At 39.0% G+C, this 24,664-nt stretch overlaps 1 protein-coding gene across 1 annotated transcript in view; it reads right to left on the bottom strand.

Annotated features, from left to right (window-relative positions):
• LOC124798667 (beta-hexosaminidase subunit beta-like) overlaps positions 1-20,992 on the bottom strand; it is a 68,754-nt gene extending 47,762 nt beyond the window's left edge. The window contains exons 1-2 of the mRNA XM_047262167.1: positions 20,899-20,992; positions 16,352-16,557 (exon numbers count right to left, since the gene is read on the bottom strand). Of these exons, the coding sequence (XP_047118123.1) occupies positions 16,352-16,470 (119 nt within the window). The 5' untranslated portion in view covers positions 16,471-16,557; positions 20,899-20,992. The remainder of the gene's footprint in view (positions 1-16,351; positions 16,558-20,898) is intronic.
• Positions 20,993-24,664: the final 3,672 nt, after the last annotated feature.

The following is a 24,664-nucleotide window of genomic DNA, read 5'->3' as shown; positions in this document are numbered from 1 at the left end:
CATACAAACAAATATAAATTCTGTAATAATTGTAAACATTTGGAAGACGAAATACTAGTAATCTCAAAGTGTCTATTTGGTTCTCTTCAGAAACATGTTACCAAAGCCAGCCCTTAATTAATTCCAATATAACTAACAGTTTTGTCAAAAGTATTGTTTACATAACTGTGTATGTTAATTTCATGATTTAAACAAATTATTCGGCCTTACTCTTGTAGTAGAAGAAACTGTTAAAAAGACATAATTTTTTGATGTATTCATTTAATTTAATGAGTTAAGTTTTAATTGTAATTTCTCTAAATTTAACTTCAAACAATGTGTAGTTTCAGTAACCACTATTGTGATGATATATAAGGGCCCGATTTTTGGTCACAAGACAGTCAGTCCACGGCAGAGTTTCAGACGAGGAACCTGTATTGGTTAGAATGACAACAATGCATCACCTTAACAGTGACATAAGTGTTACACCAACAGGCCATGTGTTGAAGCAATGACAGTGTCTGTTCAGTTTATCTGAAAGACTGTGAACGGTGTGGTTAGGCTTTTACTGCTCATAGATGTTCAACAGTAAACTATTGTAGCAGTATGTGGATGTTCGCCTGCTAACTATTAGTGGGGCTTATGGGAAGTTAGAACACTAGTGCACAAGCCATATTAAATGTGTATATAGGGGCAACTTCCCCCCATGAACCATGAACCTTGATGTTGGAGGGGGCGTCTTGCGTGTCTCAGCGATACGGATAGCCGTACCGTAGGTGCAACCACAACAGAGGGGTATCTGTCTAGAGGCCAGACAAATGTGTGGTTCCTGAAGAGGGGCAGCAGCCTTTTCAGTAGTTGCAGGGGGACCAGTCTGGATGATTGACTGACTGATCTGGCCTTGTAACACTAGCCAAAATGGCCTTGCTGTGTTGGTAATACGAACGGCTGAAAGAAAGGGTAAACTACAGCCATAATTTTTATTGAGGGCATGCACCTTTACTGTATGGTTAAATGATGATGGTGTCCTCTTGGGTAAAATATTCCGGGGGTAAAATAGTCTCCCATTCAGATCTCCGGGAGGGGACTACTCAGGAGGATGTCGTTATCTGGGGAAAGAAAACTGGCGTTCTATGGATCGGGGCATGGAATGTCAGATCCCTTAATCAGGCAGGTAGGTTAGAAAATTTAAAATGGGAAATGGGTGGGTTAAAGTTGGATATGGTGGTAATTAGTGAAGTTCAGTGGCAAGAGGAACAAGACTTCTGGTCAGGTGAATACAGGGTTATAAATACAAAATCAAATAGGGGTAATGCAGGAGTAGGCTTAATAATGAATAAAAAAAATAGGAATGCGGGTTAGCTACTATAAACAGCATAGTGAACACATTATTGTAGCAAAGTTAGATATGAAGCCCACACCTACCACAGTGGTACAAGTTTATATGCCAACTAGCTCTGCAGATGATGAAGAAATTGATGAAATATATGATGAGATAAAAGAAATTATTCAGGTAGTGAAGGGAGACGAAAATTTAATACTCATGGGTGACTGGAACTCAATAGTAGGAAAAGGGAGAGAAGGAAACATAGTAGGTGAATATGGATTGGGGCTAAGAAATGAGAGAGGAAGCTGCCTGGTAGAATTTTACACACATCACAACTTAATCATAGTTAACACTTGGTTTAAGAATCATGAAAGAACGTTGCATACATTGAAGAAGCCTGGAGATACTAGAAGTTATCAGATAGATTATATAATGGTAAGACAGAGATTTAGGAACCAGGTTTTAAATTGTAAGACATTTCCAGGGGCAGAGGTGGACTCTGATAACAATCTATTGGTTACGAACTGTAGATTAAAACTGAAGAAACTGCAAAAAGGTGGGAATTTAAGGAGATGGGACCTGGATAAACTGACTAAACCAGAGGTTGTACAGAGTTTCAGGGAGAGCATTAGGGAACGATTGACAGGATTGGGGGCAAGAAATACAGTAGAAGAAGAATAGGTAGCTTTGAGAGATGAAATAGTGAAGGCAACAGAGGATCAAGTAGGTTAAAAGATAAGGGCTAATAAAAATCCTTGGGTAACAGAAGATATATTGAATTTAATTGATGAAAGGAGAAAAATGCAGTAAATGCAGCAGGCAAAAAGGAATACAAATGTTTCAAAAATGAGATTGACAGGAAGTGCAAAATGGCTAAGCAGGGACGGCTAGAGGACAAATGTAAGGATGTAGAGGCATATATCACTAGGGGTAAGATGAAGATTAAGGGGTAAGATGAAGATGAAATGGGAGATATGATACTGTGTGAAGAGTTTGACAAAGCACTGAAAGACCTAAGTCGAAACAAAGCCCCTGGAGTAGACAACATTCCATTAAAACTACTGATAGCCTTGGGAGAGCCAGCCCTGACAAAACTCTACCATCTGGTAAGCAAGACATATGAGACAGGCAAAATACCCTCAGACTTCAAGAAGAATATAATAATTCCAATCCCAAAGAAAGCAGGTTTTGACAGATGTTAAAATTACCAAACTATCAGTTTAATAAGTCACAGCTGCAAAATACTAAATGAATTCTTTACAGATGAATGGAAAAACTGGTAGAAGCTGACCTCGGGGAAGATCAGTTTGGATTCTGTAGAAATGTTGGAACACGGGAGGCAATACTGACCCTACGACTTATCTTAGAAGCAACATTAAGGAAAGGCAAACCTACATTTCTAGCATTTGTAGACTTAGAGAAAGCTTTTGACAATGTTGACTGGAATACTCTCTTTCAAACTCTAAAGGTGGCAGGGGCAAAATACAGAGAGCGGCAGGCTATTTACAATTTGTACAGAAACCAGATGGCAGTTATAAGAGTCGAGGGACATGAAAGGGAAGCTGTGGTTGGGAAGGGAGTAAGACAGGGTTGTAGTCTCTCCCCGATGTTATTCAATCTGTATATTGAGCAAGCAGTAAAGGAAACAAAAGAAAAATTCAGAGTAGGTATTAAAATCCATGGAGAAGAAATAAAAACTTTGAGGTTCGCCGATGACATCATAATTCTGTCAGAGACAGCAAAGGACTTGGAAGAGCTGTTGAACGGAATGACAGTGTCTTGAAAGGAGGGTATAAGATGAACATCAACAAAAGCAAAACGAGGATAATGGGATGTAGTCGAATTAAGTCGGGTGATGCTGAGGGAATTAGATTAGGAAATGAGACACTTAAAGTAGTAAAGGAGTTTTGCTATTTGGGGAGCAAATAACTGATGATGGTTGAAGTAGAGGGGATATAAAATGTAGACTGGCAATGGTGAGAAAATCATTTCTAAAGAAGAGAAATTTGTTAACATAGAGTATAGATTTAAGTGTCAGGAAGTCTTCTCTAAAAGTATTTGTATGGAGTATAGTCATGTGTGGATGTGAAACTTTGATGATTAACAGTTTAGACAAGAAGAGAATAGAACCATTTGAAATGTGATGCAACAGAAGAATGCTGAAGAATAGATGGGTGGATCATGTAACTAATGAGGAGGTACTGAATAGAATTGGGGAGAAGAAGAATTTGTGGCACAACTTATCTAGAAGAAGTGACCGGTTGGTATGGCATGTTCAGAGGGATCAAGGGATCACCAATTTAGTATTGGAAGGCAGTGTGGAAGGTAAAAATTGTAGAGGGAGACCAAGAGATGAATACACTAAGCAGATTCAGAAGGATGTAGGTTGCAGTAGCTACTCCGAGATGAAGAAGCTTGCACAGATAGAGTAGCATGGAGAGCTGCATCAAACCAGTCTCAGGACTGAAGACCATAACAACAACAACAATAATTATATTCTGAGAAAAAAATGTGGGGCTTTACTTATTGAATGACACTCATACATTCAGAGTACAATGCAATGTCTGAAGTGGAATTTAAATTTATGTCTTATATGTAAGGAGGACCATTTGAAGGTACATGTGTTTTGGAGCACATTGTTCACAAGACATTGTGAACATGAGGCTCTGTAGCAGGTGAGTCCTACATGCTCCCATGTTGACTCAGTGACATCATCCATTATGACTGCAGTGGGTGTGGGATAATCAAGATTGGATCAACAGATATGGGTTGTCTGTTCAGATGAACTACTAGGTTGATGATTGTGTCTGTATATTCCAGCATACAGGGGCTGTTAGAAACAGGCACTGCACCACGGATGCACATCACTGGAGGTGGTATTATTCTATGGGTTAACTTACCAATTTTTTTTTTTGTTTTGTTTGTTTGTTGCCACCCAGGCTATACGCTACTACCACTCCTTTCTGGTCCAACCCATGACATATTTTTGAAATTATCTAAAAGTCTTAACAGTTTACTGAAACTTTATTTATTCAGTTGTACTTTGCACCAGAGACGACTTTTTTCAGAAATTACTTTTTTGTTTTAATTACACCATAAAACTCACAAAAACAGACTTCTGACTTAATTTTAACATTTAGCAGATGTTTAATGGCAGGTAATGAAAGTCTACCCCTTTCTGCAGACCAAATGTTCCCTGCAATTCAAAAAACTCTCTCAACTGGAGCAGATATCCCAGGCAAAGATATTGTGAACTCAAGTTTTTTAGAAATATTGCAGTATGAAATATCAGTCTTTTGAAACACCTTATAAATTTTCCCCTAAAATTTCAACCAAACTGCCAGATATCTATAACCTTAAAAACTGCTTTCCACTTATCTCCAATACTACCTTGTACTTTTTCAGAATTTAAATCACAACCTACTTTTTGGCATTGAATTACCTGCTTCAACAATGTATGTTCATCAAATATGCTATCAATATTTATGAACTCTTTTATAATTTAACTATCAACTTGTACACTCTCTTCTAAATCAGACCAGGCAATTTCAGTTCCTAAAATTTTACTGAAATTGGTTCTCTATAACTTTAAGTTTTAAGTACTAGAATTGTAAAAACTGTCCACAGCTGAAAAGAATTTCTGTTCCTGTATGTCTTTCAGAGTGCACAGCAATTCCTTGGCAAAAGATGGTATAAATTTTTCTGTCCTTCTTTGCTGAAATTGACAAATTAATTCTGAATATGTCTGATATACTTCTACAACATTATGAAAAGCACAGATTGCTACTACAATATAGATGACATGTTTAGTTGCAGACAGACACAATGAAAAGACTGCTACACATTGAGTTTTTGACCACGGCTTTCTCCAAAAAATATAAGAAAACATACACATGTTCACACATGCAAGCATACCTTGTGCACACGACTGCTGTCTCGTAACTCTGGACAGGACGCAATGGTGTTTCGTCAAACACAATCAGCAATCCAGAGTGGAGCAGGAAAGAGGTAGGAATAGCAGGGTACTGGTAGGGGGAAAGGAGTCAGTGTTACTTGGAGGAGCATGCAGGGCTAATGGTAGCCAGACAAGGTTGCCATGCACAGAGCTGTCTGGGAGGGGGAAGAGGGAATGGTGAGTGGTAAAGGAGAGGAGCAAAGGAGCAGGGATAATTTCTGGAGCAGAGAATGTGTTGTAAGGATAATGTCCACACATGCACTCCAGAAAAGCTGGTGGTGAAAGTCCAGGTTGTGAAGCAACCATTGAAATCAACCTTGTTTTGATTAGCTGCATGTCATGCCATAGGGTGGTCCATTTTGCTCTTGGCCACAGTTTGGCAGTGGCCATTCATCCCGGTGGACAGCTGGCTGGTAGTCAGACCACTATAAAAAGCCATGCAATGATTGGAGCAGGGTCGGTATATGACGTGTCTGCTTTCACAGGTGGCCTGGCCTTTGATAGTGTAGGATAAGACTGTGACAGGCCTGGAATAGAAAGTGCTGGGTGGGTGGATTGGACAGGTCTTGCACCTGGGTCTTCCACAGGGATATGATCACTGTGGCAAAGTGTTGGGATTGGAATTGGCATAAGGACGGACTAGGATGTTGTGAAGGTTGAGTGATCAGTGGAACACTACTTTAGGAAGGATATTTGGAAAGATGTTGCTCATTTCAGAGCATTGTGACAGACAATAATCAAAGCCCTGAAGAAGGATTTGGTTCAGTCATTCCAGTCCAGTGTGGTGATGGGTGACAAATGGGGTAATCCTCTGTAGTTGCCTCTCCCAGTTCATGCCACCATAATCCTCCCCATCTCCCACCTAATCACCTCCTGGTTACCTTCCAGGTCTTCCTTACCTCCAACATGGCTTCACTAAACAAAACAGGTATAAACAGTCTCAAAATGGATCATATCCTAACCAACGTACCTTCAGACAAAGATTCCCCCACTGTTGTTATGAATTGCAGGCAGCTAACAATTGTCTGTCTCCTCCACCTATAAACTCTGCCATAGTAATCCCATCCCAGGTGTCTGATATAACCTCTAGTGCTTGCTCGAAGCCTTAGGCCCTTCCCAGAACCTCTCACCCGAATACATTTCCCTCCTCTCCCCTATGATAGACCTGCACACCCATCTTCTACATGCTCTCCAAACACACAGACCCAACAATCTTGGATGCCTCATTCTACCTGATTATTGTGTTCCCACTGAAAGAATCTCAACCCTCATTATCGGACTTCTGTGATGGGGTCATTATGGCAGAGTTTGTACCAGGAGGAGTCAGACAAATGGCAGAGGCCTTCCACCAGGTAGTCACTGTGATTCATAATGACAATGGTGAAATGTTTGTCTGCAGATAGAATTATCCACTCAGATTTTCTTTTGAGGCTGTGTGTGGCTGTTTTTTATTTTTCTGAAAATCTGGTGTTCTTAGGAAGGGGCCTGGGGAAGGATGGTGAGACCATTTTGAGGTAAGCAATTCCAAAAAGGTGAAAGGGGGTAATTAGTTGGGGGGGGGGGGGGGGGACACTATTGGATAGTTGTATGAACTGGGAAAGACAGCTACAAGGGAGTTTCTCCTTCGTCAACCAAAACCATGCCGGGCTGGAACAACTAAACCACATCCTTCATTAGGGCTTTAATTATCTCTTATCATGCCCTGAAATATGAGACATCCTACCCAAGATCCTTCCCAGTCCTGCTAAAGTGGTGCTCCATTGCCCACCCAATCTCCACATCATTCTAGTCCATCCCCATGCCACTCCCAACTCCAATTCTTTGCCACAAGAATCACATCCTTTGTCAGGACTTTGATTATTTAGTTTCATATCCTGAAATGAGGGGCATTCTACCTAAGATTCTTCCCACATTTCCTTAGATGGTGTGTCATTGTCCACCCAACCTCCACAGCATCCTAGTCCATCCTTATGCCACTCCCAATCCCAACCCCTTGCCACAGGTATCATATCCCTGTGGAAGACCCAGGTGCAAGACCTGTCCAGTCTACCTACCCAGCACTTCCTATTCCAGGCCTGTCACAGGCTTATCCTACACTATCAGAGGCCAGGCCACCTGTGGAAGCAGACATGCCTTATACCAGCTCTGCTCCAATCAACACACGCCTTTTTGGTGGTATGACTACCAATCAGCCGTAATCCAGGATGAAGGGCCACCATCAATCTGTGACAAAGAGCAAAATGGACCACCCTGTGGCACAACATTCAGCTGAACATAACATAGTTGATTTCAATAGCTGCTTCACAACCTGGATCCTCTGGATCCAACCCCTTCACCACCAGCTGAACTGCACATTTGGAAGTTATCCAAACAACAGCCTCTCTGCTCCCAAAATTATCCCTGCCTCAACCTACAATAACTTTCCAAACTACATTATTAAATATCTGTAGAGCATCAAATATGTCTGATATACTTCTCTTGCTGTGATAGAATTAGCTTCCAGTTTCAGATCTGTATTATTAAATAACTGTAGAGTAACATATAGCAATTTTGTAAACAGTTCATATTCCAGTCTTTTTTCTTTTAATAAAAAACCTCAAATAATAATTTTAGATATTTGTCACAAACAAAGAAGTACGATTTTAGGCCATCAAAAATATTATGTGCAACAGAAAATTCTGTGCAATAAACACATTCATTGTTAATGTCATTATGTAGTTTCGAAAATTGTATTCCTGTTGCAGGTTAACATTAAACACACACTTTGTTCTGTCCACTGATAAACGATGAGACAAAAAAATGAATAGAGATAAAATGATCAAAAACGTGTGGATGAGTTACTTCACAAACACATATACAACATAAACAAATAGCCCCTGCTGTGTTGCCAAATGAGTAAGCGAGAAGTTGTGATGGAACTCATAGCCACGCCTACCCACCAACATTGGTGCTTGCTCCAAGGTTAGCTGAGAGAGTCCTGCCTGTCAGATCTCCAGTCAGTAAATTCTCAAACCCCAGACATTTTTGCAAGTCCTGACAGCACTAAAAAACTGGGACTGTCTAGGCTAATCCCAGATATATGAAATGCCTAACTAGTGGTGAAATTCACTGTGATTTCCATGGGACCTATAGTAGTAATCAAAGGTACCATGCCAGCTGTTGACTAAGTCAACACTGTTGTGACTGCCTGCATCCCTCCATGCTTAATGACTTTCCTTATGGTGATGACATCATCCAGCAGGATGATTATCCATGTCACAATGCCAGCCAATTCATTCAGCTAGTCATCAGGTTGAGATGTTAGTTGTTTGTGCTGCCACTTGTAAAATTTTTTAAGAACATTTGTAGACTATGTGAGTTGCTAACCTGTGCAGTATTAGTTGTTAAGATTACTACTGAAAAGCTGACATCACATTTTTAAAGCAATAAATTTAAATGAACTAAAATATTAACCCTACAGTGTTGTGATGAACAACTATTAACCATTTAAGGTATGCCAATAAACACTTAAAAATATTGATACATATAAACATCTGAGAGACTCTAGAGCCATCTAAAACAGGTCGGTAACTTTATACAATCATAGGTGTAACAAAAAAGATTATTTTCATCGAGGGGAGCTTTACTCAAAAAAATTTTAAAAGCTGACTATTAAAAGATACTCAAGAAACAACTATTTCCTCAAACATACACCTCACACTATGACCACAATACTAAAATCTAAAAATTTATTCCTCATACTGAAGGTTACCAGCAGTATCTCTCCCTATATAACCATCTGTGAAAAATAGCGCGGGAAAAGGACAATGGTGCACTGTGTACCCTCTGCCACACACCATATGACAGCTTATGAAATACAGAGGTAGATGTATAGATATCTAACACTCAGCCATAGAGCCACATATCAGTGTAATTATGATCATCTCAAAGCTGACATTACTGAGCGCTCACCGATAATGTGGTAGAAGTGAGCCTATTTCTATGCACATCTTGGAAGTTTCCTTTTCTCAGCACTATTCCACCATAATAAAATGTATGACGTTCTTGCCATCCTAGTCAGTGTTTTCCAAAATTTTCTTCAATCACATTAGACAAATGACTGTTCTTCCTTAATCAACTCTCAAGTGGGTGTAACGATTTCCTAATATAAGTGGACGCATGGCACACTTCGAAGGATGGTTGTTTTTATGTTACCAGGGTAAATATGTATGAGCAAAATCACAGTTTAATCTCAGTTTAATGAAAAAAAAGAAGGATAAAATGAACTTACATAACATGACTTAAACCACTGTCTAATTACACAATAATAAAATAAATTCATTATATCACTCAGTTGCCATGGACAATTGTTCCCACAGTAATGACCCATTTGAAGCACTAAACATCACAGCACAGTTGCATCAGATCCCAACCAATCGCTTATTCAATTACTAATTATCCTATAGACACTGGTCTCATTGTAGGATTGTGCAACTAGCTCATAATTTGAGTCATTTTCTTGCATGGATTGTAAATTTTTTCTCACCTAGCTTCCTGTTTATTTTATTTTGCTGCTGGTCATTTGAACATATGACAGCACAATATATAAATGTATTAGCTGAAGCAATAATGAAGGAATAGGTATGGGCTTGCAACAGTGAAACAAGAATTGAACACTGCAAAACAATTTTATTTGTGGTTGGTGCAGTTTATACACAGGTGTGTCTGCTTGACAGTTAAGTCAATGGCCAATTCCCCCTTCCATCTTTTACAAACTGAATTAGAGTTATATCCAAGATCCTCTCTCTTTATGTGTTCATTGCATTAAAAAATAACGAAACATGGACAATATTCAGCTTTTTCTTTAGCATGAAGACTATGACCATGTCCATTTATTCTTGTAAACAAAGACAGGTGACATACCGGGTGATCAAAAAGTCAATATACATTTGAAAACTGAATAAATCACAGAATAATGCAGATAGAGAGGTACAAATTGACACACATGCTTGGAATGACATGGGGTTTTATTAGAACAGAAAAAAATGGTCTAGAAATGTCCGACAGATGGCGCTTCATCTGACCAGAATAGCAATAATTAGCATAACAAAGTAAGACAAAGCAAAGATGATGTTCTTTACAGGAAATGCTCAATATTATCTGTCTCAACAATAGCTGTAGCTGGGGAATAATGTTGTGAACAGCACTGTAAAGCATGTCTGGAGTTATGGTGAGGCATTGGTGTCGAATGTTGTCTTTCCGCATCCCTAGAGATGGTGGTCAATCATGATACACTTGCGACTTCAGGTAACCCCAAAGCCAATAATCGCATGGACTAAGGTCTGGGGACCTGGGAGGCCAAGCATGACGAAAGTGGTGGCTGAGCACACGATCATCACCAAACAAAGCGTGCAAGAGATCTTTCACACATCTAGCAATATGGTGTGTGTGTGTGTGTGTGTGTGTGTGTGTGTGTGTGTGTGTGTGTGTGTGTGTGTGTGTGTGGTTTTTTTTTTTTTTTTGTTCTAATAAAACCCCATGTCATTCCAAGCATGTGTGTCAATTTTTACCTCTCTATCTACATTATTCCGTGGTTTATTAACTTTTCAAATTTATACTGACTTTTTGATCACACGGTATATTAGTGTTACACAGTATTTTGTAATAGGTGTCTCACGAATTGCAGTACCTAGAACACAAATCTTGTTATCTAAATTGTAGACCTGTCTGTCTTCTTTCTGTCACAAACTTAACCTCTCTTCCCCTCCCAGTTTACTTCTGCCATTCTATCACATCTTATGCTTGTCTAAACATTATTTCCTTTCTATCATTCATTGACTTTTTTTTGCTTCAGTTCTCATCCAACTTCAATAGTTTGCACATTTCAACTTGTGCACTTACAGTTAAATTTGATTTTGTGCTGTCCCACTGTACCTTCCTTATTTAAAAACTTTACCTCCTACCAACAAGCTGCCCTTTTACCTTCCTTTTGTCCTTCCATCTTCAGACAGAAGAGCCCAGGTTTTGATAGCTTAAAAATCATTTTTCTTTGATGTGTAACTGGAGGCCTGCCAGGTACTTCAACTGTCACTAATTGTTTACATGTTTTACAGTAGCTCCTCATTCTGACACCACATAATACTCATTGCAAATGTGTAAGGGTAAATATACCTGACTCATTAATTTTAGCTACAATGCCTATGAGACACCACCAAATTTGGATTTATTGCAAATAAATTGCCTTTGAACTAGTCTGCCACAAATCCACTTGGCCAGTGCAGTGCTTTCAGTACTCCATATGCATTTCGAATAGATACATGATTTTTATTGCACTTCTTCAGCAGCATTTTAAGAAACAAAAAGTATATAAATCTAAATAATAAACCTTCAAATGGTGATTTTAAACAACATATTCATAGTAATCTACCCTCCTACATAAATACACTGACCATTTCTTCTACCAACTCTCCACAATTCCTGTTCACCACTCTCGATGTCACCTTCCTCTACACTAGCCTCTCCAGCGCCCATGGTCTTGCTGCCACTGATCCCTACCTTTCCTGACACCTGACTGCCTTCAAACTCATAATTGCCTTCCTGATCACCATTATCCAGGAAATACTCCCCCATAATTACATGTTCTCTGGAGATATCACCTACAAACAAATCCTTAGTACAGCCACATGCTCCTGCATGGCACCAACCTAAGCCAACCTACTCATGGGCCATCTACAGGACTCTTTGTGGCCACTCAAAATCACAAACCTCCTCACCTGATTCATATTCATTGATAACATCTTCATGGTATGGACCAAAGTGAGGATATCATATCCACATTCCTCCAGAAGTCCAACAACTTCTTCCCAATTCACTTCACCTGTTCATGCCCAAACCAAAAGTCCACCTTCCTCAACACTGACCTCCATCTCAAGGATTCTTACATGAGTACCTCTCTTCACATCAAACCTACCATGGATATCTCTTTTCAGCAACAGTCACCCATTCCACACCAAGAAGTCCCTACCAAACAGCCCAGCCACCTGTGGTTGTCATATCTGTAATTTCAATCAGTCCATCTCCAAATATGCCAAAAGTCTCACTGAGGGATTCACAGACCAAAACTGCCCTCCCCATCCTGTCCAGAAACATATTGTCTTCCCAGTCACCTACCATCCCCCATCTACCCACTGACTAGTCACAAAGAAGCATCCCTTCATGACTCAGTACCCACTCAGAACTGGAGAAACTGAGTCACATTTCCACAACAGTTTGAACTCCTTTGACCATGCCCTGAACCGAGAAATAATCTCTCCACCATCCTCCATCCTCCCCCCCCCTCCCCACCCCCCCAAATAAATCCTTCAGTGACATTCTGTCACACATCCAATGTACACAGTGTCCTTGTTTGTCTGTATTCCAACCCTCCTCTCAACTCCTCACCTTATGGCTCATTTACCTGTAATAGATCTAGATGCAAGACATTCCCTATACATTCTTCCATTGCCATATACTGCAGTCCTGTCACAGGCAGCTCCTACTTATTGAAAACAGAGCCACATGTGAGAGCAATCTTGTAGCTTGCCAACTTGGCTGCAAGGACTTTGCAGCATTCTATGAGACATATTCAGAAAGTAAGTGTACTGTGACTCTAACAGGCTGTGTTTTTGTTTTGTTTTTGAGGGTTGGCAACACTGAGTGGTAGTGGGGTTCCCCTGACTAGAACAAGCATCACAGGAACACGATACCATGTAAACTCATGTTGCAGTATCCTCTTGCATGAAAGATGTCTGTAAAAAATCACACCAAGTACGAGCCACATCATGTGAGCTGCTTTCTACTCACAGAAGGAATAACTGAAAATGGTTTAGAATGAAGTTGTTTTAAACAGAACAAGTAAGTTTAAGTGGTAGGGATTTTTGTGGAAGTAGTACAAACGTTTATGATGAACAGAGTTGTGGAATAACTACCACTTTGATTGATGAGTTGGTGTAAAAAACTGAAGAAACTGCCCATGAAGACTGCCAATTGACAGTGGATGAAATTTCTGTGATGTTTCCACAACTCTCAGAAACTGTGCGCAACATGGGTCCCAAACTAGGTGAAAGAGCAGCACAAGAAAAATCATATCAGTAGCACCTGTGAGTTTCTTGAGTGACTTGAATCGGAAGATGAAGATTTTCTGTGCCCTGTTATGACTGGAAGTGAAACATGGGTGGCTCATTACATGCCTGAGACTAAAAGACGGTTGTCACTGTGGTGTCACACAAATTCCCCATATCCTCAATATTTAAAACCACAATTTCAGGTGAAAAATCATGGCCTCCATGTTTTGGGACCAAAAAGGCATCATTTTGGCCAATTTTCTGCCTCAGAGGAGATCACTAATGCACAATGAGATTATGAAACCCCAAAAAACTCAAAGAAGCATTCAAAACAAAATCAGTAGAATGCAGATGAGAAGAGTGTGCTTTTTGCATTGCAACACCCATCCTCAAACAACCTTAGCCACCAAGGTGCTCCTGGACTTGTTTGGTTGGGATGTTCTGAGCCAATTCCCAGAATCCCCTGAGTTGTCATCTTCAGATTATCATCTTTTCACCTCCCTGAAGTCATATGTGAGTGGTATTTAACCCTCATTTAAAAAGCTTCATATTCTTCCATTACCATGCCTATATATCCTAGAAACAATAATGTTTATAAGGAAAATCATAGATGAAAATAGCAAGATTGCTCCAAAAAACCAAAATATCCATTCATACAACACAAGGAATAATCAAGATTTACGTATGCAGTTTTCACATACAACACTAAAACAAAAATGACCTTTGCAAGCAGGAAAAAAACTGTATAACAAACTACCTAAAGAAATTAAGGCAATAACTGGCATGCATAAATTCAAAATTGCAGTGAGTGACTACTTGCTACAGAATTGCTACTATAGTGTTGATAAATTTTTATCTACAATGTAAATATGTGAAAAATTTAGTTTATACAATTGATGCCAAAACAAGAAATGTGTACATGTAGATTTATCAGTGTATTATATGTGGTCTATTACATATATGTGTGTGTCTGTATAATCAAGGCCAAAAGTATGACATGTATGCATGTAAAATTTATTTGTGTATATGTGAAATGTTATTCCCATATGTTATATTGCTATATACTGAAAACCATACAACAGTTTTTTCTGTTACACTTTATTGCAAATTATTTGACTTGTCCTATATCATTATGTACCCCTTTACAGTGTATGATTCACAGGACCAATAAATATACAATACAATACAGTATTAAATTTTTTTCTGATAAACAGTTGCAGACAGAGGTTCTGAAGTTGGGGTAGGAGCTGGCAAGAGAGGTCTTTGAGGGCACGAAGAAGCTTGTACCATGGCTCACCACACACATTGAATGGAATGGTGATTATATGAAGCAAAAAAAAAATAAATAAATAAATAAAAAATAAAATAAAATAAAAATCAAGAAGTGTGCTAACAATAACGTGTAATTTCTTTCAAATATAAAATCTAGTACACTTACTTTCTGAACATGCCTCAAATGTGTGCACAACCACAAACAAGCTCTCCATCTCCATGAATGGCCACCACCTGACTGATCAAGAGACAATTAGACCATCCAGTTACCAACTGTGCTGCCCAACACTATGTGCTTGACTTCACCAATTGCTTCATAGCCTGTGCCATCTGGATTCTTTCCAAGGACACCAGCCTTTCTAAATTGTGCAGGTGTGAACTCACCCTGTGACATATCCTTTGTTCCAGCATCACACACACCTTTTTTCCCTTCCATCATATCAGCATATAGTTCTTTCCCCTTCACTACTTCTCTCTCCTCCCATTTGCCTTGCCCCTCCTCCCCTTTTCCTCAGCACAGTCACCCGATGCTGTACCTAGCAGCTGATCATCCTACATCGTATTCCTGCACACTCCTACAGCCAGCACTGAAGCATCTTCACCACTCCTATTCTGCTATTCCTTCCCCTTCCCATCTCACGTTCTTTCTGCGTCCCAACTACCCACTCCAACTGAGAATGGTGCAAGCCATATTTGGGCTTTAATGCCCAGAGATGACAGTGACAATGTGTATGAGAGTTGTGGATGTATGAATGTGTGTTTCTCTATCTGGGGAAAGACTTTGTTCAACAGCTTGGTCTCCTTTTAAATGTATGTTAAAAGCGCCTGTCTGCCACTCATCACCTCTACTGTGTGATGAGTAGCAATCTATCCCAATTCATGTTGTCAATGTTCAGAGGATTAGTATTTTGCTTTTCTTTGGACTAAGGATGTACGATCCTTCAAAGTTTTGTTTGAGGCTTCAGTCAGATAGATTATCTTGTCACTAACAATGATTTTTTACTCAAAAACTACAGGTACTGACATTGCTACAAGAACACACATGATTTGCAGAAATTTTGCCACAAATGTGATGAGATGCTTGTCAGTTGGATCCACACACAGCAAAGTAACCAAGTGATTTGTGTCGCTGACAGCAGTTAAATGTCTGATATAACTGACAGTTACTTGTAGCTTCTGTAACCTAGAGGATTTTGTAGCTCTTTGTACTATTTAGAAACCGTAAACTGCTAACAATATTATTTATTCAGTCTATTTTGGAATTATTGTGTATGTCATCCAGAAAAAGAGAGTTTGGACAGCTTTTTGGAAGAATGTAGGAATCTCTGTCACTCAAAGAGAGCAAAAGTTGCATCCAGTTCACCAAAGATACCACCAGTACATCCAATGTTAGGTCATGCAGACTTTCTTAGTGGACAATGTGTCAATCCCACTGAGCCACGTGAAGTTATTTGTTCTATGATACAGCAGTACCATTGCCGCTACTACCTGCAATGTGCAGTGTGTGTGTGTGTGTGTGTGTGTGTGTGTGTGTGTGTGTGTGTGTGTGTTTGGTAAAGAGGGTGGGGTTCTGCACACATACTGGTGTTTGTGTTTTCCATGTAGCTGACAAATAAAGAAAGGCATAAAACTCTTCCTCAGCTTTGAGATCATAGCTCTGTGCACTACACCTTGTAGTTATATGTGATATATGTCTGTCTAATGTTAAACAGAAAAAAAGGAAGCCTGCCAACTAACCTTAGAAGAGGAAAAGCAGCACTCTGGTATGGAAAACTTGAATCATCAACAATATGCCAATGAAAGACATTCATCTTATTGTAGGCCATTGCATCCAAAGTCTTCTTTATGTAGCTCATTGGAATGAAATGGCGGGCTGTGTCGAGAAGCAGACCTCTGTGGCTAAAACGAGGTGCATCAACTATCAGTAGATTATCTGCTACCAGCTGAAACAAGAAAGACAATACATTGTATAACAATAATGGAAATTCCTGGATGAAACAGTAAATAAGATAAAAGAAAAGGAACCACACAGACACCCAAACACACACTATCGTGGCCATGTTTCTTTTGTTTTATATAAAGACATAACATCATTACCTGAACATATACACAGTTAAAATTCTTACATTAATATGATAATAGAAAATCCTGGGAAGAGTACAACCAGTGTTCAGGTAAAGATAACTGCTTACTGAATAGAGAAAGCACTGAGCAGTACATAGGCTTACAAAGAAGTTTACTTTTATAGATAAGCTGTCAGTCTTCAGGGTATGCATGTATGCTATGCCACGCAGCTGCAATATACAGACGTTTTGTTGAGGGAAAATTTGAGTGGTGAGTGTGTCTTTATCATTAGATTTTCGCATGGTCAGCTGTATGTTGCCTTTACACAAACTGGTAGTAAGAACACCAGTTCATATTCTAACCACATAGTATCCAAAAAATGAAAAATGTTGTATATTCTTTATTTTTCTAAATTTTATTGTTACAATTTTTTTGAAAAATTTTCAAAAACAATAAAAATCAAAATTATAAAGGAGTCTTTTTCATTCATATTCTACATTATTTATTATGATTTTGGGTTCCATACCTTCATCAAGAATGAGACTGCAATGAGGAGTCCAAATCTGCATCCTGACAATTTCCAGGGATACCCAAGATTAAGATGTATATCCAATTCCCATACACATTTAGCAATTGTGAAGCATTGCTGGGTTTTCTACGTGTATAAAAGAATAATGGAAGTGAAAATCATGAGTGGCTAGTGCCTCCCGTTGGGTAGACCATTCGCCTGGTGCAAGTCTGAATCAAAATAAAGGTATCAGATTCTGAAAAGACATCTTCGGCGACTTGCATGTCAATGAGGATGAAATGATGATAAGGACAATACAACACCCAGTCCCTGAGTGGAGAAAATCTCCAAGCCTGCTGGGAATTGAACCCAGACCATTAGGCATGACATTCCATTGCACTGACCACTCGGCTACCAGGGGAAGACAAAAGAATAAAGAAAAATTCAGAATGGATTAACAATATGGATTAGGATGCATAGCTACTCACCACATAAAGGATGGCCTGAGTGGCACATTGAAGAAAGGTTGCTAAATATTAGCAACTATCAGAGTAAGGCCTTTGTCAGGTATAGACAAATCACACAAATATTCACACATGTGTAATTCACACACCCATGGCCACTGTCATATCTGGGTGCTAATGCCCAACTGTGACTACCTTGTGTATATTATGGACATCATACACCGGGATTTATCAGGATTAAAAGTGAGATTATTGGATCCGGTCAATTCAAGGCAGAGTTAACAATCTGTTTATAATCATACATTAGCACAAGGAATCTGAGATGCAAACAAGTGCCTATTAAGGAATATTTTGTAAGGTATTTTTTAATGTTCCATGCAAGCTCTGCACAGAATGTATCGTATGGGTGCTCTCCCCCCTGATCTGTAAAGAAGCAAAAGTCATCACTGTGCTGAAACCAGAAAGACTGGAGATAACCCAAAGAACTACAGACCAATATCCCTGCTACATACCTCCTATAAATTATTCGAGAGATTATCACTGACTAGATTAACTCCATACATTGACAGCAACCTTCCAACATACCAAGCCAGTTTTTGAGCAAGCAGAAATTGTTGCAATCAAGTACTGTTCCTTACAACCTAGATAGAGAAAGGCTTTCAAAACAAGATGAAAACTGGACTGGTTCTCACACATCTTACATCAGCTTACAATACAGTGTGGATCGAAGGGATATTGTTCAAGCTAACTAGAATCACAAAATGCAGACAAACCTACACCCTACTCAAGAACATGTTAACAGGCAGAAAAATCAAAGTCTCACTTCATGGCATGAACAGCAAGAGTTTGGTTCTGAATAATGGTCTACCACAGGGCTCAGTACTAGCACCTGTTCTCTTCAAACTGTATGTATCTGACATGCCAGAAATCAAATCACGTAAATTTGTATACACTGATGACCTGACCATCGCATACCAAAGTGAAATTTCAATGATCTTGACAAAAGAATGAATGCAGACCTTGAAGTCCTGAACACATGTTGCTCCAAGTGCCAGCTACACCCAAACCCCAACAAAACAACCAGCACAATAATGCACCTTAACAACAGAGAAGGACATAAAGAATTACAGCTTTCTAAGAGTGGACAGCAGATCAAACATGAGAACAAGCCTAAATTCTTGTAACGTGCTTGATCTGCAAGGTCCCTGATTGCTGGTTAAGTAAAGTAAGTTTGTACTGGCATGTAAGTGTAAGAATTCCCAGGTCCCTGAAGCGGATACTGGATGTTGCGCTGGGTGGTGTAGTGTAAACTGTACAGTATTTACATGAGCCAGCTGCTCATCACCTTCAGATGCTACTGACACAGTGCTGTTGTGGCTCACTGATTTATGCACTGGTTCACTAGAAAAGTGCAGGTGCAAATGGGCAAGGCTATAACACTATCACAGACAAATTGTATAGGATGTTTACATCCAAAGCCATCTGCCAGAGAAACAGGCCATGGTCTTCACATGCACAGTACAGGAAAAGCATAACTGCATGCTGGAGATCCAGCATTCATATGCAGGTCAGATGTTGGTGCCTGGCCTAACTGTCCTGACTTTGATTCTCCATCTGTGTCTATGTATAGCATGCATTTGTCTGCAGCCAATGATGCCTTAGTACTGCAAATGCTGTTTCCATGGTTTGCTGAGTCGAAATTCCATGACTCTGTTAAGTATTACTTATATGTATTTCAACTGCTTCTTTAATGATGGTGTCTCAGTACATGGAGTGCATGAGAGGATGTTGGACACACTATAATTCATGCTGTGCCTCATGTTAAGACTCAAGATACTGTTTATCAACAGTAGATTTCTGTGGCTGAACTAATTTGGTGTGACTTGTATGTTCATGGCATCTGTGTCACATGTCTAACAAATGTAAAATTGCCCACACTGGCATGGTATTTTATATATTCCTGATCTTCTTAGACCTAGGACGTCTTTAACAGAATGCAAGATTGTTTACACTCATATCAGAAGTCAGAAGACACACTTCATTTATGTTTCTTGAATAACCTGCTGATATTAAAGAACATGCCACTAATGCTAGACAGAAAATTCGTCCTTGTGGTGATCTCTGTTTCTTCTGGCCACTCTTGAGGTTTAGTGCATGCTGTTCAAAATGTACTGCAAATCTACTTATCAAAGTATTGGACAAACACAGAGTGGAAATGGTTAAGCTATGATGCCGAGCTCTCTGGATCCGAAATATGCATGACACTATAGAGAATAATCAACAATACTCTGTTGCATTTGGACGGATGATACAAGTTAGTAGCTCATAGTTAACATAGGTATACATGAGGGTTGGAACTTAAATAGTGGCAACTATTTATTCACAACTGATACAAAAGAGTTACATGTTTGCACTTGTTATTGTCCTTCAAAGTAGTCACCAGTGTTGTGTAGAACCTGCTGCCAATGATGTAGAAGGCATAGTATACCATTACCAGAGCCTGTTCTGTTGATGGTGTGAATGGAGTGATCTACTGCCTGTCGAATCACTGGAACAGTTCTGAAACGAATGTCATGAAGTGGTTCCTTCATTTTCGGAATCAAATCAAAGTCACAAGGACTTAAGTCAGGGGAGTATGGTAGGTGGTACTCAATACAGATAAAACCCTTTATATGAGATTCCATAATCCACAAAGAAATCTTGAAGAAATTAACATTAAGTGTAGACATCACAAAATACAAAAAGTTGAGGTTACAAAATTCCTGGGTGCTTATATAGACAGCAAATGTAATTGGTCAACACACATTCTTCATCTTTACAAAACACTTAGCTCAGCAATATTTACATTACGGGTTATTGCTTCAGTGGCTGACGTAGATACCATTAAGGCTTCTTACTTCGGCTATTTTCATTCATTAATGTCATATGCTATTATATTCTGGGGGAACCAACCTCTCGCAAAGAAAATTTTCACTGCACAAATCCCAAGGGGATGGGGTGGCAGCAGGAAGGGCATCCGGTCACCCCTTAAAATTAACCTTGCCAAATCCGATTCTAGCCATGCTGACCCTGTGAAACCATGGGACAAGGCACCAACAACAGAAGAAGAAGAAGAAGAAGAAGAAGAAGAAGAAGAAGAAGTCAGCTTCTGTGGATGCCCATGGTGGGATGGAGCTGTGTATCATTTACAAGTATCTTGTAGGCTTTTGTATCTCTGATGAATTTATGAACATATCACTGATACTTACGGCATCTGCAGTCTTCACCCTTGTAGCAACTTGAGAAAATGTTTCAAGACCTCGCAGGATACCCCACACTGAAGCAGAACTTAAAACTATTGCATCTGGGAGGTCTGGACTGTTAATTCTCAGTTCATCTGCAAGAGAAAGTTTGTGTCATACACAGAAAATAAACAGGTTAGTAATATTAAATTTTAGTTTTTAATCAATATTTTCCAATTAACTCTTACACAAATAGCAAGAATGTCAGTTTCTTTTATTTAATGAAACAAGCAGGTTCACTAAACGTTAACATATAGCATCATATACAAAAACCATAGCTGAACCTGTGCCTTCATAATATAATTTGGGGTGGGGGGGGGGGGGGCAGGGGAGGGGGGGGGCGGGTGAGGAAACATGTTTTATCTTAATAGCCTCAACCTATCTTCTTGTTGCATGTAACTATGAAGCCTGGCATGAGAGCCCTCACTGGGAATACTCATACTGCATTATCAGATTTCAGCCATCCTACCTGTTAACTTTAACACATTTTTCAGACAGTTTTATGAAATCTTTTGCCACCAACCATGTAAGTTTTAAATCACTGTATTTGTCTTTTCAAGACTCTGAATACCTTTACAGAGTACACATTTTCAATAAAAATATTTGCATTAATATATCAGATTGTACAAGAATTATGAGAGTTAGGCATGTAACAAAATTATGTTCCTCACTTTATACTCCCTGCCCGCCACATATCTTGTTTTGATATCTTGAGCTGTTCAGTAACTGAGAAAAGACTTTTGCATTTTACATGTCTCACATCATGGATAAAAGTAATTTACATCTACATGACTACTCTAAAATTTCCATTTAAGTGCTTTGCAGATGGTACAACAAATCTTTTCCTGACTATTTCTTGACTGTTCCACTCTCAAATAGTACCTGTCAGAAACGAACACCAAGATCTTTCTAGGAGATTTGATTTCTATAATTTTATTACTGTGGGCATTTCTGTCTTTGTAGATGGGTGGCAACAAAATATTTTTCATATTTGGAGGAGAAAGTTTGTGATTGAAATTTTGCGAAAATATCTTGCTGCAATGAAATATGTCTTCATTTAAATGACTGCCAACCCAGCTTATGGATCACATCCATGACACTCTCTCCTCTGTTTAATGATGATACAAAATAAGCATCCCTTCTTTGAATATTTTTGATGTCCTCTGTGAAGCCTATCCAGTAAGGGAATCATACTACACAGAAGCATCCCTTCTGTGAATATTTTTTATGTCCTCTGTGAGTCCTATCCAGTAAGGGTATCATACTATGCAGAAGTCTCCAGAAGCGGATGGACAAGTGTAGCATATGCAGTCTCCAAGGCATATTTGTTGCACATCACAAGAGTTCCATCAATACAAATCACAGTCTTTGGTTCACATTCTCCATAATATTTTATGTGATTATTTCAATTAAAGTTGTTCATAACTATAATCCCTAATTATTTAGTTCAGTCAAAAACCTTCATATTTTATGGATTTTCTTTTTGTTTCATGTGGAAGACCTAACACATTTTACTGTTTGCAACTTGCACAATACATAATCTGCAATCTAAAAGAGCTGCACAGACTTTCTCCTAAATTGTTATATAGTTTAGGAACAGCAGAGGGGCCATAAAACTTCCTTGGAGAACAACAGATATCACTTCGGTTTCATTTGAATACCTCCAGTCAATTACTACCAACTGAGACAGGAAATCACGAATGCCATCACACAACTCAGATGATACTCAATAGGCATTCAACATGATTAGAAACAGCTTGTCAGGAACAGTGTCAAAAGCTTTCTGGAAACATAGTACTATGGAATCAACTTAAGACCCCTTGTCGATAGTATTAACTACTTCATGTGAATAAAGAGTCAATAGTGTTTCAAAGAACATTTCTTGAAACAGTGATTGTTATGCATCACTAAATTGTTTTCTTTGAGGTATGTTATTATGTGGATTATTCTGTTTCAGTTTCTGTGTATTGGTGTGACATGTGGAACTATACAGTCTTTAGATACAGATATTTTGTTAATGGAGCAGCTGTGTATGATTGCTAAAATTTGAGCCATTTCTCAGTATGCTCTGAAAGGAACACAACTCATGTACAATCTTCATTGAAAGACTTGCCTTTATTAAATGATTTGAATTGGTTCGTTACCCCTGTTTCTTATTTGAATCCTGAATTATTTACTGAATCTTCTCTGGCAAAGGAGTTTTGGAAAAACATATTTAATAACTCTGCTTTAGTGGTACTGTTATCAGGAACTTTATCTTAGCTATCATGCAATGAACGTATTGGTCACCACTAGCGTACTTTACATACGATCAGAATCCCTTCAGATTTTCAGCCAGATTTTAAGAGAGAGTTTTGTGGTCAAAACAGTGGGAAGCATCAGTTTTGGATTAAGATGCAAAGTGTATTTTATCAAATAATGGAAAAATCCAGGAAGGAATAAGTACATTATTATGAAAAGGATAGATTGCTACTCACGATTTAGTGGAGATGCTGAGTCACAGATAGACATAACAAAAAGACTGTCAAACAACTAAGCTTTTGGCCAAAAAGGACTTCTTCCAAATCTCACACACACACACACAAACACACACACACACACACACACACACACACAGGCCAGAGATAGGGGCCACATGTCTGAAATGCATTTGCGTGTGTGTGTGTGTGTGTGTGTGTGTGTGTGTGTGTGTGTGTGTGTGTGTGTTTCGTCTCTGCTACATGACAATAAAGTGTATTTTATTTGTTCTTTGGTTTACAGACACAGCTTATCACTGTTATGCTTACTTTTTATTTTTATGTTTGAAGGTTCCTTGTTTACTCATGTTTTTGTGAAGTCTCATTTACTTAACTTGTAAAATAAAACAGTTATGTCAAATATCACTGACTTGTTCAATCAGCATTATCAAATAATGGAATGCAACTACAAAGTGGTGACCCCTGGGATACTGAAGAGTGCAGAGACCCCAGAAAATGTGTAAAGCAGAACAGTGATAACGATTCGACAGTCACACCTGTAAGAAGATCTGCAAAAGGCAAATAAATGACATTCAAGCTCAAATCAGAACACAAAAAACATATAATTATCCTTGCAAATGGCAAGACAGATTGATAACATGACAGTTTACTTAACGTGTCTAACACAGTTTCTCACACATGAATGAAAGTGCAGATTCCTCAGTTTCTGCCAGAAAATTGAGAGCTGTGGTTCACAATGCTGTAACTGACATTTATGCAAAACAATGACACCAGTGGCTGCATGTGGTTTGCCATAGCAGTCAACAGTTTGGATGCCTGGACAGTACCAATGATCTTTGAAATTGTATTGAAGCCACCCTCAGAGCAACAATATCTCCATGTTAGGGAAATGATAGTCTGCTGAATGTGCAAATCATTAGAACAATTCTAGTAACAGATATTAAAGGGTGAGCATATCAGGGACAGAATGCCATCAAGGATTTGGCATCACCTGAGGAGCATCAATGGAGAAGAGGGAATATCTAACACAGTGCTATGTCATGTATGGTTGAGGCAGTTATCACTACAAGTAAAAAGAGCTGTGGCACCATGCAAGAGATGCAACATGAACTCTGTACTTGCAGTAGTGGACAAAGTGTATGCAATGATAGAGCAAGCAAGCTGTTCAGTAGTGATGCAGGTAGCTAAGCACAACAGCTCAGAGGCAGCTGCTGTACAAGACAACAGCAAATCAAGCAATTATTTAGGGACCTGGT

The sequence above is a fragment of the Schistocerca piceifrons genome, chromosome 5, assembly GCF_021461385.2.
Source record: "Schistocerca piceifrons isolate TAMUIC-IGC-003096 chromosome 5, iqSchPice1.1, whole genome shotgun sequence".
Taxonomy (NCBI): domain Eukaryota; kingdom Metazoa; phylum Arthropoda; class Insecta; order Orthoptera; family Acrididae; genus Schistocerca; species Schistocerca piceifrons.
This window is presented reverse-complemented; position numbering and strand designations above follow the sequence as displayed.